Source organism: Gadus chalcogrammus, chromosome 11 (assembly GCF_026213295.1).
Source record: "Gadus chalcogrammus isolate NIFS_2021 chromosome 11, NIFS_Gcha_1.0, whole genome shotgun sequence".
NCBI lineage: Eukaryota > Metazoa > Chordata > Actinopteri > Gadiformes > Gadidae > Gadus > Gadus chalcogrammus.
This window is the reverse complement of record NC_079422.1, coordinates 1,432,472-1,446,998: the sequence shown is the minus strand read 5'-3', so window position 1 is coordinate 1,446,998 and position 14,527 is coordinate 1,432,472. Positions and strand designations below refer to the sequence as shown.

The 14,527-nt window shown below is 40.2% G+C and overlaps 2 protein-coding genes across 4 annotated transcripts; one reads left to right on the top strand and one right to left on the bottom strand.

Moving 5' to 3' along the window:
• Nucleotides 1-2,134: 2,134 nt before the first annotated feature.
• On the bottom strand, nt 2,135-6,818 carry trip13 (thyroid hormone receptor interactor 13). 3 transcript variants are annotated; one of them, XM_056602107.1, is made up of 14 exons: nt 6,712-6,818; nt 6,342-6,417; nt 6,070-6,220; nt 5,854-5,980; nt 5,608-5,663; nt 5,430-5,520; nt 5,254-5,326; nt 5,099-5,162; nt 4,901-4,987; nt 4,562-4,668; nt 4,150-4,303; nt 3,896-4,008; nt 3,737-3,806; nt 2,135-3,648 (listed from the first exon to the last, which is right to left on the bottom strand). In XM_056602107.1, the coding sequence occupies exons 2-14, from the start codon at nt 6,413-6,415 to the stop codon at nt 3,553-3,555; spliced, it is 1,263 nt and encodes a 420-aa protein (XP_056458082.1). In that variant the 5' UTR covers nt 6,416-6,417; nt 6,712-6,818; the 3' UTR covers nt 2,135-3,552. The 3 variants fall into 3 exon arrangements, with proteins under 3 accessions (XP_056458082.1, XP_056458083.1, XP_056458081.1); XM_056602108.1 differs by having other exon boundaries at nt 2,135-3,660; nt 6,648-6,814; XM_056602106.1 differs by having other exon boundaries at nt 6,648-6,813.
• brd9 (bromodomain containing 9) lies at nt 6,792-13,463 on the top strand. Its single transcript, XM_056602105.1, has 17 exons — nt 6,792-6,955; nt 7,515-7,735; nt 7,832-7,963; nt 8,049-8,178; nt 8,263-8,320; nt 8,438-8,582; nt 8,683-8,793; nt 10,026-10,213; nt 10,321-10,453; nt 10,780-10,855; nt 10,959-11,054; nt 11,171-11,303; nt 11,462-11,573; nt 11,766-11,822; nt 11,907-12,012; nt 12,162-12,332; nt 12,645-13,463. The coding sequence occupies exons 1-17, from the start codon at nt 6,907-6,909 to the stop codon at nt 12,737-12,739; spliced, it is 2,013 nt and encodes a 670-aa protein (XP_056458080.1). The 5' UTR covers nt 6,792-6,906; the 3' UTR covers nt 12,740-13,463.
• The last annotated feature ends 1,064 nt before the right edge of the window (nt 13,464-14,527 follow it).

The following is a 14,527-nucleotide window of genomic DNA, read 5'->3' as shown; positions in this document are numbered from 1 at the left end:
TGTTATATACGTTGAATGAATTGCTGCATTTAAGTGTAAAAAGCTAATTCTTTACATTTCACCTCAGTAAATGGAATTAGTAATGCTAACTCATAATACACATGTCACAATAACTCTAGCTATAAGAGTTATCTTTACTTAAATAAAATAATTGCTGGTACTTAATTTATTTGAGTTAGTAAACTTAAATAGTTCAAGGCAATCGGTTTCCTCAAATAGTTTAAGTTCAACTAACTTGTCAGGTTTTACAGTGTAGAATAGAAGGCCATTATTCACATTAGTGAGTTGTGCTACTTATTATTGTAAAATCATCTGTGACTCAGGCTACACACTCTTATTATATTTAATATTAGTTGTGTTTCTAGCTTACCAGCAACAAACACACACACACAGATATACACACACAGTAAGGGCAAAAACAAGATAATTCAAATCATTCTACCTAATCAACAAAGCTTTCAACTATCAACTTTTTTCTGACCTTGAGGGCCCTGGTTGTGGGGAATTTTCTGGCTCTGGAGGAGTGTCTGGACTTGTAGGAGGAGTGTTCATTGACTGAAAGGTCGTCCTGGCTCTGTCATTTTTCCTCAGCTTTCTCTTTCTTTCTCGCCATTTCTTTCTTACTGCTCTCTTCTCTCTTTCGCTTAGGTCTGACACTTTCTTTTTTCTCCCTTCATCAATGTCCTTTCTCCAGACAACGGCGCCATTCCCTGATAATTACATGCAAACCATTTTTAAAAAATCTTATGGAAGTATGGAACAAAAAAGGCATAATAATGTATAAAAAATCCAATACAAACTGGAAACACTTATTCATCTAGCCCTCTTACATCCACCCTGTTACTATGTGTCCCCCCTGTTACTGTGTAAAACAGTAACAGGGGGGACAGTAACAGGGGGGACATTTTATGCTAAATTTAGCTACTACTCATGTGATGCAGAAGAAGCTAGCTAATGTTGACCACTGAGGAGGATTTTTAACATGTTTTTTAACCATATTTTCAAAATTACAAAAAAGGATCAGTTTCCACTATTTATAAGCATAACAGGGTGGACATGTTATGCTTTACCGCGTCAGTCAAGCTTTCTAAAACATTGAAAAAAAGGTTGATTAAAGAGTGATACTTACTCTGCTTCTTGTAGATGATTTCCCTCCAAAAAGTAATGTTACTTGTTGAGTCATGTGACTAGAGGGATAGTCGGAGGGGGGTGTTCAGGGGGACTTGCATCAGAGTAACAGGGGGGACAGTCGATTCAGGGACACAACATATTTTAAATACTTAAAGTCTTAAAAATGTTTTAATCACAAAAAATAACATTTGGTAAGGAATATTATAAACAAAGCTATACAACAATAATGACAAATGTAGAATTTCTTTGATTTTTATTACTTATATTTGTAACTGAAGTTGAGCAAACACGATTGGGGAAATGGCAGTTTAGTTGTTTGTGCTAAAGTTGGAGGAATTATTTTAAATGCAATTAATCCTGGGGACATACTGTTGTGTTCTACGGTAGAGGGGGGTTAACTGTATAAGATGAGCTTTTAAAAATAAGTATTGGCCAATTTTTACAAAAAATATACCATATTAGGCTATGGGGACTCAAATGGCACCGAATACTAGGAATGACCCGGGTGCTAATGTCCCTTTACCCAGGGAAACGAACATAACATATACAAAGGCACTAATGTCCTATTTAAGGACATTAATTCATTAAAGTAGCCCGGACAATCTACATTTTTTATTCTCAACAATGTTAAGGAGGATCTTCCTCCCTCTCCTCACTGGAGAAGTCTCCACTGGTTCTGTAAACAGTTGTAGACCTGAAGCTCACAGTTCCTGTGTCAAAAAAAGTCTGTACTAATATTGCTGTCCCCTATTTAGCATACATAACATACAAACTCCAAAAACACACTATCCACATATACAACACACAAACACACAATCCAACATACCACACAGACACACACAAAAACACACTTACTGTGATTTTGATCCCTGTCTGGTTGATAGGATGAGCAGGCATTGGCATAGCTCATTGATGGATCTTCTTTGATCCTACTTGCTATGCCTGATTATCTCCATTTCACTTTGTCGTCTCTCTCCTTTCTTCAGGTTTCTGTGCCGCTACGTCTCTATCCCACACACAGCTCAAACATGTCCAAACAGCCACACGTTTAGATTCACTCAACGTTGTTAAAAAAGAGTGAAAGTAGGCAGTAGACTTTACACAAGGCTACGCCAAGATGTCCATCTCATCAATGAAAATGTATATCTTTAGACATTTGGCATGGCATTTTTCCCAACTTGTGTTGTTTGGAAAGATGTTTTAACATGGTTTAATAATTGAATGGTCCTCCAGAACGGAATCATGTTTTCATTCTTTACATTTTCTCTTTGAACCAAATTCAATAAATAATTTTCTATTAAAAATACATCTTCTTGTAATAGTGATTAATAATCAATGCATGTCTTGATCCAAAAAACATTAATCTTCTTTACCAGACAACAATAAAAGCATTGTCAAATGTGTATAGTCAGACATGGCCAATAGGTGACACTGATGATTCAAACAAAGCCAGCAAAAACCAAGACAAACACAGGGAAAGCTTGTAAAGTAGAGTTAACAAAGCTGTTCAAGTCAAGTTCAAACAAAGGCCACATTCTCTGAGGCCACAAGCTGACATGCAAAGTGGCACACGACTTGGGGAAAGCCAAACACCATCATACATATAGGCTGATCCGCCACGCTGGCTTTTGTTAGGCCAGATATGTCATGCCTTTTTGACATCAAAACGGATCAATCATGTTGCAAAAACAAATCATTGCGGGAGAGGAAACCCTAATTAAGTCAGAATTAAGGGTTACCATCAGAAAGCACCATGAGATTTCTCCATTTGGAAATCCAACCAATTTATCAGGATGCTCCAGGACTAGTGTTTCTAGTTTCACCGTCTTGCAAGCTATCTTTCAACAGCTTCTTCAAACTTGGTCAAATCAATATAATCTATTACACAAGACTATGTACCGGCTATATAATTTCCAGCATAAAAGAGATATTATATTTTCATCAAAAAGCCAATAAATGACCAGTGTTATACAATTATTTACAGAAAAGTGCTGTGAAAATGAACTGGTGAAGATATAATTAAGTTTATAAAATGTTGTATACACAATAACATGAGTACATGGATAAACGTTGAACAAGAGTTGAAACATACAAAAACTTGATGTTGACATTTTGGTTAATTGAGAAAACTATGATGAACACATTTTTATAGTAGAAATATACAACCTTGGATTTAACAGAACATCTCAATAGTGATTTAACATTGAACCAAACCTTTAATGCACAGAAGCTACTGAGAAAGTTTCATCTTCAAAGTTCATAAACCAAAAGCCATATCACCAGATTTGTAATGAACTTGTGTCATGTTCCAAACACAACATTGATTGAAATAAACAACAAATCCTGGTAAACAACAAACCAACAGAAAGCATTGGTAAAACAGCCCTAATTGTCATTAGCCTAATATAATAGTGCTACCCCTCAGACACTGTTGGCTAAGTGTGCTTTCTCCACCTTTTGTTTGGTGACGGCCTGGTCCAAAGCCTCCAGGAAGCGCTCCAAAGTTACCGTCGGCGTCTACGCACAACACTGATCAATGAGTGGTGTGAATCGTGCACAATATTTATAAAAAATCATAGCTTATTATGGCCTTTAAATTACTTACCTTTACAAAGAGGGCATGGGCCAAGAAAGGCAACTTTCTGAGTGTTCTTCCACTCAGACCTTTGCTCTTTCTGACAAGGAAGGTCGCAATTATCAATCAAGGCTTGTATTGAATTGCTGACGATTATTCTGAGAGACTATGGTGGATCACAATACTTACAGAGCAATGTTTCTCAGGATCAGACTGTGATCCGACACCTCACTCTCCACAAAGCCCATGGTCTGAAGCTCAGACATGGTAAACAGCTGACGTCGAGGGTAGATTATCTGGCACTGTATAGATACATGCACACCGGGACAAAAATAAAGTAATATGAAACCAATCAGAAAAAGTGTGTGTCCAGCATAGTCCATTAGGACACATAGCTTCACAAAAATGCAATTGATCCATTTGTGGACGGTCGTGTGTCTGACCTTCATGAGCTCTTCAAGGCAGGACAGGTAGATGTTGTAGATGCCCTTCTCCGACGGGGGGCCGATGTACTGCTTGATGTCTGCCCGGTCCACAAACGCCAGGTCGATCTTGTCCGTCACGTTGGAGGTCGTCAGGATCACCACGTTGGGGTGTCTTCAAATGAACAGCGGAAAAGTAAGGAAGATGGACTGTATTCTTTCCCGATGGGACAACCGAAGCTCACATCAGATATAAAATTTAAGAGATGCATGCAAATATATACTAAAATAGGGTGCAGGAACAGTGGCTCAAATAATGCGGCGAGGCATAGAAAATTAGAAAGGAGTTTTGTGATTGTGAACATTTGGCTTATGATTCATTAGGTATTAGGAATATAGATATATCTATATTACATATAGAATATATTCCAACCGCTTTATTTGGTCTAGTTGCGTAAGAACAGAGTTGACCACTCGGATGGCGTCGGAAGGCTCCGTTCCCGCTTGGCTTGCGTTCCTCGATGCAGTGAGGCTCTCCACCTGAGGGAGTTTCAAAGAGGCAGTCGGAGGAATGTTCACGCTACATTGAATGACCCCGCTCTCATATGGGAGCCTAACAGACGTAACATGGCCCACACTCTGATTTATTAAATCTCATTATTAGAATAGAGAAATCTGTGAACATCTGAGGACTTTCTACAAGAAACTGAAGAAAAGTAAAGTAAAAAGAACAAAGCAATGTAATTGGATTAATAAAGGCAGATTTATTTACCTCATCAATCAGAACAAACACAAGAGCGTCTTTGTCATCGATAAGCTGCTGGATCTTCTGGAACATCTTAGTCACCAGTTTACCACTCTGCGTATTCACCAGAAACACTGTTAGCCATGACTGCCTCTTCAGCTCTAACAAGAACATGCAATTTTAGAAAACATACTTGAACTACTCAAGAGACCATTTCAGTTTTACCTCTGAGAACCACTTTGAGAAGAGGCTGTGGCTGTTTATCTCAACAAACTGCCCGTAGGAATACCTGCAGGGGAGGAGCATGTGGATGGCTTCAAAAAGCAGGGATAGAGATGGAAGCGCCTTAGAAACTTAATCTGAAAAGAGGCTTTGTTTACCGGTTTGAAAGTCTAATGGACAACTTCTGTGCAAGTGCTTTGCATAAGGATGTCTTCCCTGTGCCTGGGGGACCTGAACACGGATCATAATTATAATTTAATTATCGAACATTAATGTGACAATTATTGACATGGTAATGAGGAGTCCAAATATATTTACTGTCTTTATATATTACCATGAAGCAGCACAACACGGTTCCACGATATAAGGTTGCTGTCAACATTTTTGTCTGAGAAGAAAATTGTCGTCGAGACATAATCCAAAAGCTAAAGGGAAAGAGAAAACACTTGGGAAAATTGAAGCCCATCCAATATTATCAGCTACCAATTGCATTAAGGATCAAGTTATCATACCTGTGTTTTAACTCCATCTTCATATACCAGGCTCTCCCAAATTCCATTAAATTCAGCTGTTAAAGAAATAAAACAATAAATAAAAATTGCCGGACCGCTTTATTCAAGGTTCCCTGAAATAATCTTGCCTTTACATGTCATAAAATGAAAGGAAATAACAGTTTACTTTTAATGTTTAGCCTCCCATTTGGTTAAATCATTGTGTTACATTAGTGATTATTACTGGTTAATATGTAATGTTCTTACCTGCCGGCAGTAGCCAGTGATTGGCTGCCGAGAGCTCCTCGTTCTCCTCCAGGTTGAGCGTGCTAGGGCCATCATCATTAAGAGTGAAGATGTGCAGGGAAACATCAGAGCTCTTCAGATCCACAGGCTTCAAGAGAGACGGGAATAACGGTATAGTAATTACTGATGTCAATAGCAGACTTGCCGTTGTGGTCTGTGAAATGTAGACTATCTCACCATGTCCTCCTCATCTACAACAGCAACAGATTCCACATTCTTCTTTAGGAACTCTTCGTCAAAATCTCTCCACTTCTGATTTCCAAAAACAGTGCAATGACGACCCAGTAAAGCCTGGACATGTGTCCGCACATCTGACCGCTTGGCTGTGCTGAGAATATGATGACCATGGATATTACAAAGGCATCCTACATCGAAATTATCAACAGTTGTTGATAGCTTTCTACTCCAGACTTTATGCTTTGCTTACACACACAAAAAAAACGCCCTACCTGTGAGATTTAACATGAACCTCCACATGAACACTCTGGCTCCGATGACTGACATCCATATTGTCACCTTCCATATCTGTAAAACGATTAGAACATACACACATTTGTCTAGACGGGGGTTGGCAATGTTCAGAATGGATCATGAACTATCATCTCTATAATCCTAATACAGGAATATGTAGTAGTAGGTATATGAATATATAGGAATGGCCATTCAGCCTCCACATGATAACAGCTGAGAGCTAGCAGCATCGTGTTAGCATGCCAGACTACAACCAAGTTCTACATGAAGAAACATGTTCATACCATTAACGGAGTGCTAGTAGGTATATGTACACGGTCGACTTGATGAGGGAGATCGCGCTTCTACCTGGGGTGGCTGGTGTGCAGACGGCGATTCAACCGCTACATGAAGCGTTTAAACCCGGGGTTTGATCTGCGCGCTGCTTTATCTAACAGGAACTCTGTAGCCCGTCACTTCCGGCCGTGGACCTATGTTGTAGTTAGCTCATCTGTTAGCTCATACCAAGAAAGCTACCCAATTGGATATTTATAAGTCGAAAAAATGGGAAAGAAACATAAGAAACACAAACCGGAGTGGAGAACAGTAGATGGTAACGTTACTCTATTGTACCTCGATGTGTAACGTTTTTGTCCTGGTTCATGTTTTGGTTCACGGAGCTGTTCAGTGGTCCTGCCAGTATAGATATCTAGATATAGATATAGATATCTATATATATGGTTAAAGCACATCATCGAGTTAGATTCGGGCTTAGATCAGTGTTGTGTATTTTATTCTGCAGGAATAGCCAGCTAAGCGTAGTCTTTGTAGTCCAATTAAAAGCTATAGCTAATAGGTTGCATTGTTAGATTGAGCAGATACTTCATCATGCCTGCGAGCTCTGGGGTTCATCCATTCACATTTATCTGCTATGGGGTTCATACATTCACATTTAACCTGCTCTGGGGTTCGTACATTCACATTTAACCTGATGAATATATCCACTGCATTTTACTCCGAATATGCATGAGTGGGTATATATGGGATATATATATATATATATATATATATATATATATATATATATATATATATATAGTGTGTATAGTTTGTATATATGTGTATAGTTTGTATATAAAGGTATTCTTATCATCAACTGTTTTTTTTGTTAGACTACGAGGACAAGCCTCACGAAAAACCTCTGAAGCTCGTCCTCAAAGTGGGTGGCAGCGAGGTGACAGAACTCTCTGGGTCAGGACATGACTCCAGCTATTACGACGACAGGTCCGACCACGACCGAGAACGACATAAGGAGAAGAAGAAGAAGAAGAAGAAGAAATCTGACAAGGACAAAGACAAACATGTCAATGATGAGGAGAGGAGACGACGCAAGGTGGGCTTTTTAAAACATAACATAGTGCTCAACTTGTATAGACTTGAATTGTCCCTATACCTGTGTTAGGAGTCACAACTTTAATTTCCCTCCCAGGAGGAAAAGAGGAAGAAGAGGGAGCGTGAACAGAATGAATCTCAGGCAGCAGCCTCAGCATCCTCTGCTCCTAATGTTGGCGTGGCTGTTGAACCCTTCACTTTGCCAAAGAGTATAAGCCTTTCAATAGAGGTGAGCAATACTTCCTGTAACAAGCCTAAATCCTTTCTCACGGTCACTAATATGACTAATAGTATTGCACTATATTTTACAACAGCCGGAAGAGAAAAAAAGGAAGAAGTTTGATCTTGAGCCTGAGTTGGAAGACTTTCACCCCAATATCAGCATCAAGATGGAGATGGATCCATTGGGGGACAGGCCGGTCCGGGCCTGCAGGACACAGCAAGGTAACAAGGACTCTGTACTCTGGACTGACTCACCAACAGACCTCTCCATGCCTCTGACTGTATTTCTAATATTTAATATTTCAGAGAATGAGTGTACTCCTCGTCAACAACTCCTGGAGCACTTCCAGCGCCAGCTCCAGAGGTTAGGAACACTTTATTCACACATTAATTCTATAACGGTTATTTTAGTATTGGTCTTATGTTGTGCGCAAAATTATAGGGGACTTCATAGAGATCTTGTTATGGTTCTGTTTCACAGAAAAGACCAGCACGGGTTCTTCGCCTTTCCAGTGACTGATGCCATTGCCCCAGGCTACTCGACAATCATCAAACATCCCATGGACTTCAGCACCATGAAAGACAAGATTTTTGCCAATGAATACACTACTATGACAGAATTCAAGGTCAGGCAACTATTTTGCCTATTTTGTTATTATTTAGGGTTTGGTAGATGGTGATCAATACATGGACATATTCAATTATTTTTCTTCGTCTCCCCAATAGGCTGACTTTAAGCTGATGTGTGACAACGCCATGGTGTACAATAGACCAGAGACGGTCTATTACAAAGCTGCCAAGAAGCTGCTCCACACAGGCTTCAAGATGATGAGCAAGGTAAAGTCATTAATAAAGACCCTCGGCATCTAGAACAGTGGTTTTCAAACTGTGGGGCGCGCCCCCCCTGGGGGGCGCCAGAGTTCTTCAGGGGGGGCGCGACGTGAGAAAAAAATAAACCCGAAGAAAAACCTGAAAGTCGATGATTCAAATCATCAATCGTACTTCAACTGTAGAAGTAACCTAACTAAATCAATTTTCAACCGTTTATCTTCGTGCAAACCATTTAACCAATCTACACACTTGTATCTTCAATAATATCCAAACAGAATTTCGATCATTTAAAATGTCTTCAGAACCACCGTTTTAGTTTCATACCGCTTCGTTTTCAGCTGTTTTCATTGAAGACGTCTGCCCATTCTGATACACCTACTTCTAGACATCGTAATAACTCATTCATTTTTCAACCGTTTACCATCGTTCAAACCATTGAACAAATCTACACACTTGTATCTTCAATACTATCCAAACGGAATTTTTAGCATTTATACTGCATTTATATATTGATAGCATTTATACTTTTTTCAGAATCACAGTTTTAGTTTCAAACCGGCATCGTTTTCAGTTGCTTATAATGATTTAGGTCACCATAGCAACGCCGGTAAACAAACCCCGCCGAATAGTCGAATCTCTGGACTGAAAAAGCAGATCTGATTCGACTCTGAAAATTCAGAGTCGGGGACCCTGAAGGAATCTGTGTAAACTGGCAGTTTACACAGATTAAGATGTTCAAATGTATTTAAAAAAGGTTAAGCTAAAACATGCTTAGATAAAGTTGTTAAATTGTGTTAAGAAATGTGTTTAAAAACGCACAAAGATGTTGTAATGTTTCAGAAATATGTTTAAAAAATATGTTTCAAATGTTTTAAAATTATGATCAGAGATGTTTAAAATGTGTAAAATAATTAAGATAGCTTTCAAAACACAGGTCTTTAGAAAAAATTTTTTTGGGGGGGGGGGGCTCAGCTGAATTTTTTTCTCTGAGGGGGGGCTCACTCTCTCACACTTTGAAAACCCCTGATCTAGAAGACTGCTGTGAATCGGATCATTATTCTAAGTTTGCTGTTAAAACTGACTTTGGCTTTTTGTATGGAACTTCCTATTATTATATTGACATCATATACAGCACTGTTATACATGATAATGCTATGCTAATATTCGCTAAATTTTATATATTTCAAGTGTGGTTATTATACACAAAGTGAAATGTCTTATATGTGATGTGTCCCTAGGAGCGTCTGTTGGCGCTGAAGCGCAGCATGTCTTTTATGCAGGACATGGACTACTCCCAACAAGCCGCCATCCTGGGAGACGAAGACCTGGCGGAGGAAACCCCTCCCCTGGAGATAATCCCCCTCCCTGTGGAGTTCGCCAAGAAGTCTAAAAAGCAGCCAGTCAAAGACCTAAAAGAGGCTATAAAGTACGCAAAGTAACCGTTTTAGTTTCTACGCTATGTTAAAAAGATGAGGTGTGATTAATCAATAAATCCTCTATAATTGTGCAAAAATGATCACCTTTGGACTACAGCTACCTGTTCGAGCCAGAAGGAAACGCCTGCAGTCTAACTGACAGCACAGCGGAGGAGCATGTGCTGGCCTTGGTGGAGCACGCTGCAGATGAGGCCAGGGACCGCATCAACCGCTACATGCCCAACTCTAAGGTGCTCCACTATGAGGGGGACCCATGAGGGGGACCAAAGTTAGAACATTGACAACTGCTGCCTGTGGCCTTGTTTCAGTGTGGTGATCCGCTAGTGCAATGAATGTAGGTAGTTGCCTAGTAGAAGGGCAGTATTAAGACAGCACATCAAATGTTACATTTGAGATCTAATCCATCTGGCCTAACAACATTTAATAAATACTAATTTGAGGACATGTTAGTGGTGTGCATCATTTCTGAGATTAAGCAAAAAACTGTAAACGTAATGATCCTTTCTGTTCTATAATTTGCTGATGTTTGTAACGTACCATCCGTCTTTCTTTTTAGATGGGCTACTTGCGTAAAGAAGCAGAGAGCGCTATCGTTTATGCTGTCGTGAATAAGCTTGACCCTGATAAAGAAGGTTTGCCATCACAATTCCAACTCTCTATTCTACTATGCAATACATATGAAATTGATTGGGTTGGTTCCACCACATTTCCTAAATGATGTGTCCTATTTCTCAGATGAGGAGACCCACCCGGTGGACTTAAATTCCCTATCGAATAAACTGTTGCCTGGATTAACGACCCTGGGATTTAAAGACGACCGGAGACACAAAGGTATGGCATTCTATTTTCACATTGTCGTTGCTGTTGTGATTTTTTTTAACATATTTATTTAAATAAACAATAATCACTGCATGTTGCTTGATATGTTTTGTCGAACCCCAATACAGTGACCTTCCTCAGTAGTGCCTACAACACACAGAGCCTGCAGAAGAACTCCATCTACCCAGACCTGCTCCCAGATGAGATGGACATGCTCTACTCAGCCTATGGCGATGACACCGGGGTACAGTGTGCTCTGAGGTAAGGTCTTCATGGTTGGATGTTACATGGTAGAGGATTGGTCTCAGCCTGTTTTCTTATAGCTTTGATGTCCTTACTGCAACCCATCCCTGTTTTATAGTGAGGTATATCCACTGTCCTTCATGCATTCACTAACTCCTTGTGAACCTTGGTCTCAGTGTCCAGGAGTTTGTTAAAGGCTGTGGAAGTGTCACAAAGCGCTTGGTGGATGGCCTCCTGGATAAGATGACTGCAGGGGATCACACAAAAGCTGTCCATCAAATCAGACAGGTACCGTAACCACTTTCTCTCCTCTTACGCAGTGGTTCCCAATGTTTGTTTATATGCATACGTATCTGACCTTTCTGTTTGTATTGTGTTGGATGATAACTAATAACTTTTTTCCTTCTCTTGGGTCTGTTGCCATGCTCCTTGATTTATCGGCTAACCTACCGTAATCTTGTACTGATTTTTATTCCACAGAAAAGAAACATGAGCCCGAAATCTGACGAGACCAAAGCAGATATTTGTGCTATGCAGGTATTTAAAAATAACAGAATATTGAATACTTTTAATTGTTTTTACCATCCAGAGTGATGTTATTGACGCTTTGCATGTGCTCAGATCACAGATGGAGGTGGTCTGGGAGAGAGCAGCTCAGTGCTGGAATTCATGTCGCTGAAGGGCTACCCCGACATGTCTCTAGATATTTCCATGCTCAATTCCTTAGGTAATCATTTTTGTTCTGTTTGCTTCAACTCAATAAATCAGAATGATTTATTGGCACGTTGTTCTTTGGTGTGAAAAAAGATATTTAAATGTCAGGTAAAATAACGATTTTTTTTATATATATGGTGTTACCTGATTCTCCCTTATCAGGTAAAAGTGTGAAGAAGGAGGCGGGACATGAGGAGGGCCAGCAGCACTTTGAGGAGGCAGACAAACTGCTGCAGGAGTTCCAGGAGGGCCAGGGGGAGCGGGTGGGCTCCAGGCCCTCCTCCAACCTGTCCTCACTGTCCAATGCCTCCGAAAGGGACCAGCAGCACCTGGGTACCACGTCCCAACATACATTTGATATTAGAAGGATGGAAACAAAGATGTATCCATGATGTTTGCATGTTGATGTATGTTTTGCACCGCCATGCTTGTTCAGGCTATACTAGATATTCCTAGTTAAGACGCACACTATTTACCAGTAACTATTCTGTGTACTTTATGAAAGTTGAGTTGAAAGGACCCTACAAGAATATTTATGACCTATACTCCATTATCAATTTACTGCAAACCTATTAAGTACTGGATCAATTAAAAGCATTTTATATCTAAGAGTTGTGGCTCAAACGTATATTTTCTTGTCCTAAGGGAGTCCGTCCCACCTGGGGGGCGCTTCGGAGATGGTGCATGACCCCTACGAGTTTCTGCAGTCGCCAGAGCACGGGTCAACAGCCAACAGCTAATTACACGCACACCGCTTTAGAACAGTGTTGTTGGCCATAGGTGCATCAAGGAAAACCCTAGAGCTGTTATGACAGCTAATAGTAATTGTACAAACTGTTTTTCATGTTTTTTTAATGTTTTTTTTATTGATTGTAACTTCGGAAAAATAAATAATTCTATTCCTTGTGTGTAAAAACTGAACCCTTGCATTCCCGTTACTGCCCATCAAGCAATGTAGGCTACATGTAATGCATCACGATTAATTGATGATGAATCGATCAGTCAGTATGTTGTCTGTGTATGGTATGGATCTTTGCCTAAAGGCCAGTCCTTGGTTATTTTTCAATAAATGCTTGGATGTATCATTTGATAATCGAGAAGAATCCAGGCGCTGTAAACCAGTAGCTATCAGGCTCCACCAGTAAGGCTTCAACCCCACATAAGAGGCTTAAGACCTGCAGTGAATTTCACTCAATATGGACCCTTACTGAATCATGCATTGACTCTTATTATGCATTGACTCATGTATTACTCTAATATAAATATATTCATTAATATTTGTGTATGTACATTTATATACATTGATAGTTTTTTATAAACCTTTACATATTCAGATGTATTGACAGAGTGGACATATTTGACTCATCCCTCAGAGATCCAGTGTGCAAATATCTATTGCCAGCTCTTGGTTTTGAATAAAAAAAAATCTTATCTGCGCAGATGGTTCTGTAGGCTACTCAATCTACGACCTCTCCTGTTTTCCATTGTCCTTGCTGTACAATGGCACCTGCCTTTTTCTCCGTGCAGAGGGTGGCTTAATGGTTGAAAAAGCGCGCTAAAGTGCCCTTCAAGAGTGTCGAAAACGAGAGGAAATGCCTTATTGGCTGCCCTTTTCAAGTGCAAAACATGATTAGGTGCCCTCTAAGGTGCTCCTTTATACAATAAATTATGATGATGTGCCCTCTAGAACAAGAAAATTCAATGACGTGTAGTCCCCTTATAGTCCCCTTCTGCCCATCTGGTGCCCTTTTAGTGCCCCCTTTAATAATAATAATAATAATAATAAACGAAATGTATATAGCGCTTAATATGGTACTCTAAGACACTTTACATATTGCCCTATCAAAACTATGTAAGACAGACTAGGAATAAAAGAAAAACAGGTTAAACATGAAGAATAAGGTGGGAGTTAGGTGGGGAAGGCTAGTGTGAAAAGGTATGTTTTGAGGGCAGATTCGAAAGAAGAGAGGGTTGGAGAGACTTTGATGTGGGAGGGGAGTGAATTCCAAAGGGTTGGGGCAGCAACTGAGAAGGCCCGATCACCCCAAGTCTGTCGCTCAGTCCGTGGAACTTGTAGCAGGTTGGCAGAGATGGACCTGAGGAATCGGGAGGGGGCGTGGTGATGGAAGTGGTCGGCAAGGTAGGGGGGGGCTAGGCTGTAGAGGGCCTTGTAGGTGATGAGTACGATTTTGTAGTTGATTCTGTGTTTAATTGGAAGCCAATGGAGTTCACGGAGGACAGGTGTGATGTGTTCTCTGGAGCGGGTACCAGTGAGGAGGCGTGCAGCTGAGTTCTGGACATATTGAAGTTTTTTGAGGACTTTGTCGGTGTTGCCGTAGAGAAGACCATTGCAGTAGTCAAGCCTGGATGAAATTAAAGCGTGGATGAGTGTCGCAGCAGCGGTAGTTGAGTTGGGGCAGAGGCGGGCAATGTTTCGGAGGTGGAAAAAGGCAGTTTTGGTAATATGGTTAACATGGGGGAGGAAGGAGAGAGTGGGGTCCAGTATAACTCCAAGGTTACGGATTGTT

Bases quoted from the DNA above. Each gene is read 5' to 3' on its own strand.
- brd9 (XM_056602105.1), top strand. From the start codon at position 6,907: ATGGGAAAGAAACATAAGAAACACAAACCGGAGTGGAGAACAGTAGAT. The intron at 6,956-7,514 runs GTAACGTTACTC...TTTTTTTGTTAG, and splicing joins GGAGTGGAGAACAGTAGATG to ACTACGAGGACAAGCCTCAC. The intron at 11,304-11,461 runs GTAAGGTCTTCA...CCTTGGTCTCAG, and splicing joins GGGGTACAGTGTGCTCTGAG to TGTCCAGGAGTTTGTTAAAG.
- trip13 (XM_056602107.1), bottom strand. From the start codon at position 6,415: ATGGAAGGTGACAATATGGATGTCAGTCATCGGAGCCAGAGTGTTCAT. The intron at 6,221-6,341 runs GTAGGGCGTTTT...TCATATTCTCAG, and splicing joins GTTCATGTTAAATCTCACAG to CACAGCCAAGCGGTCAGATG. The intron at 3,807-3,895 runs GTAAGTATTGTG...CTTCCTTGTCAG, and splicing joins ATCCTGAGAAACATTGCTCT to AAAGAGCAAAGGTCTGAGTG.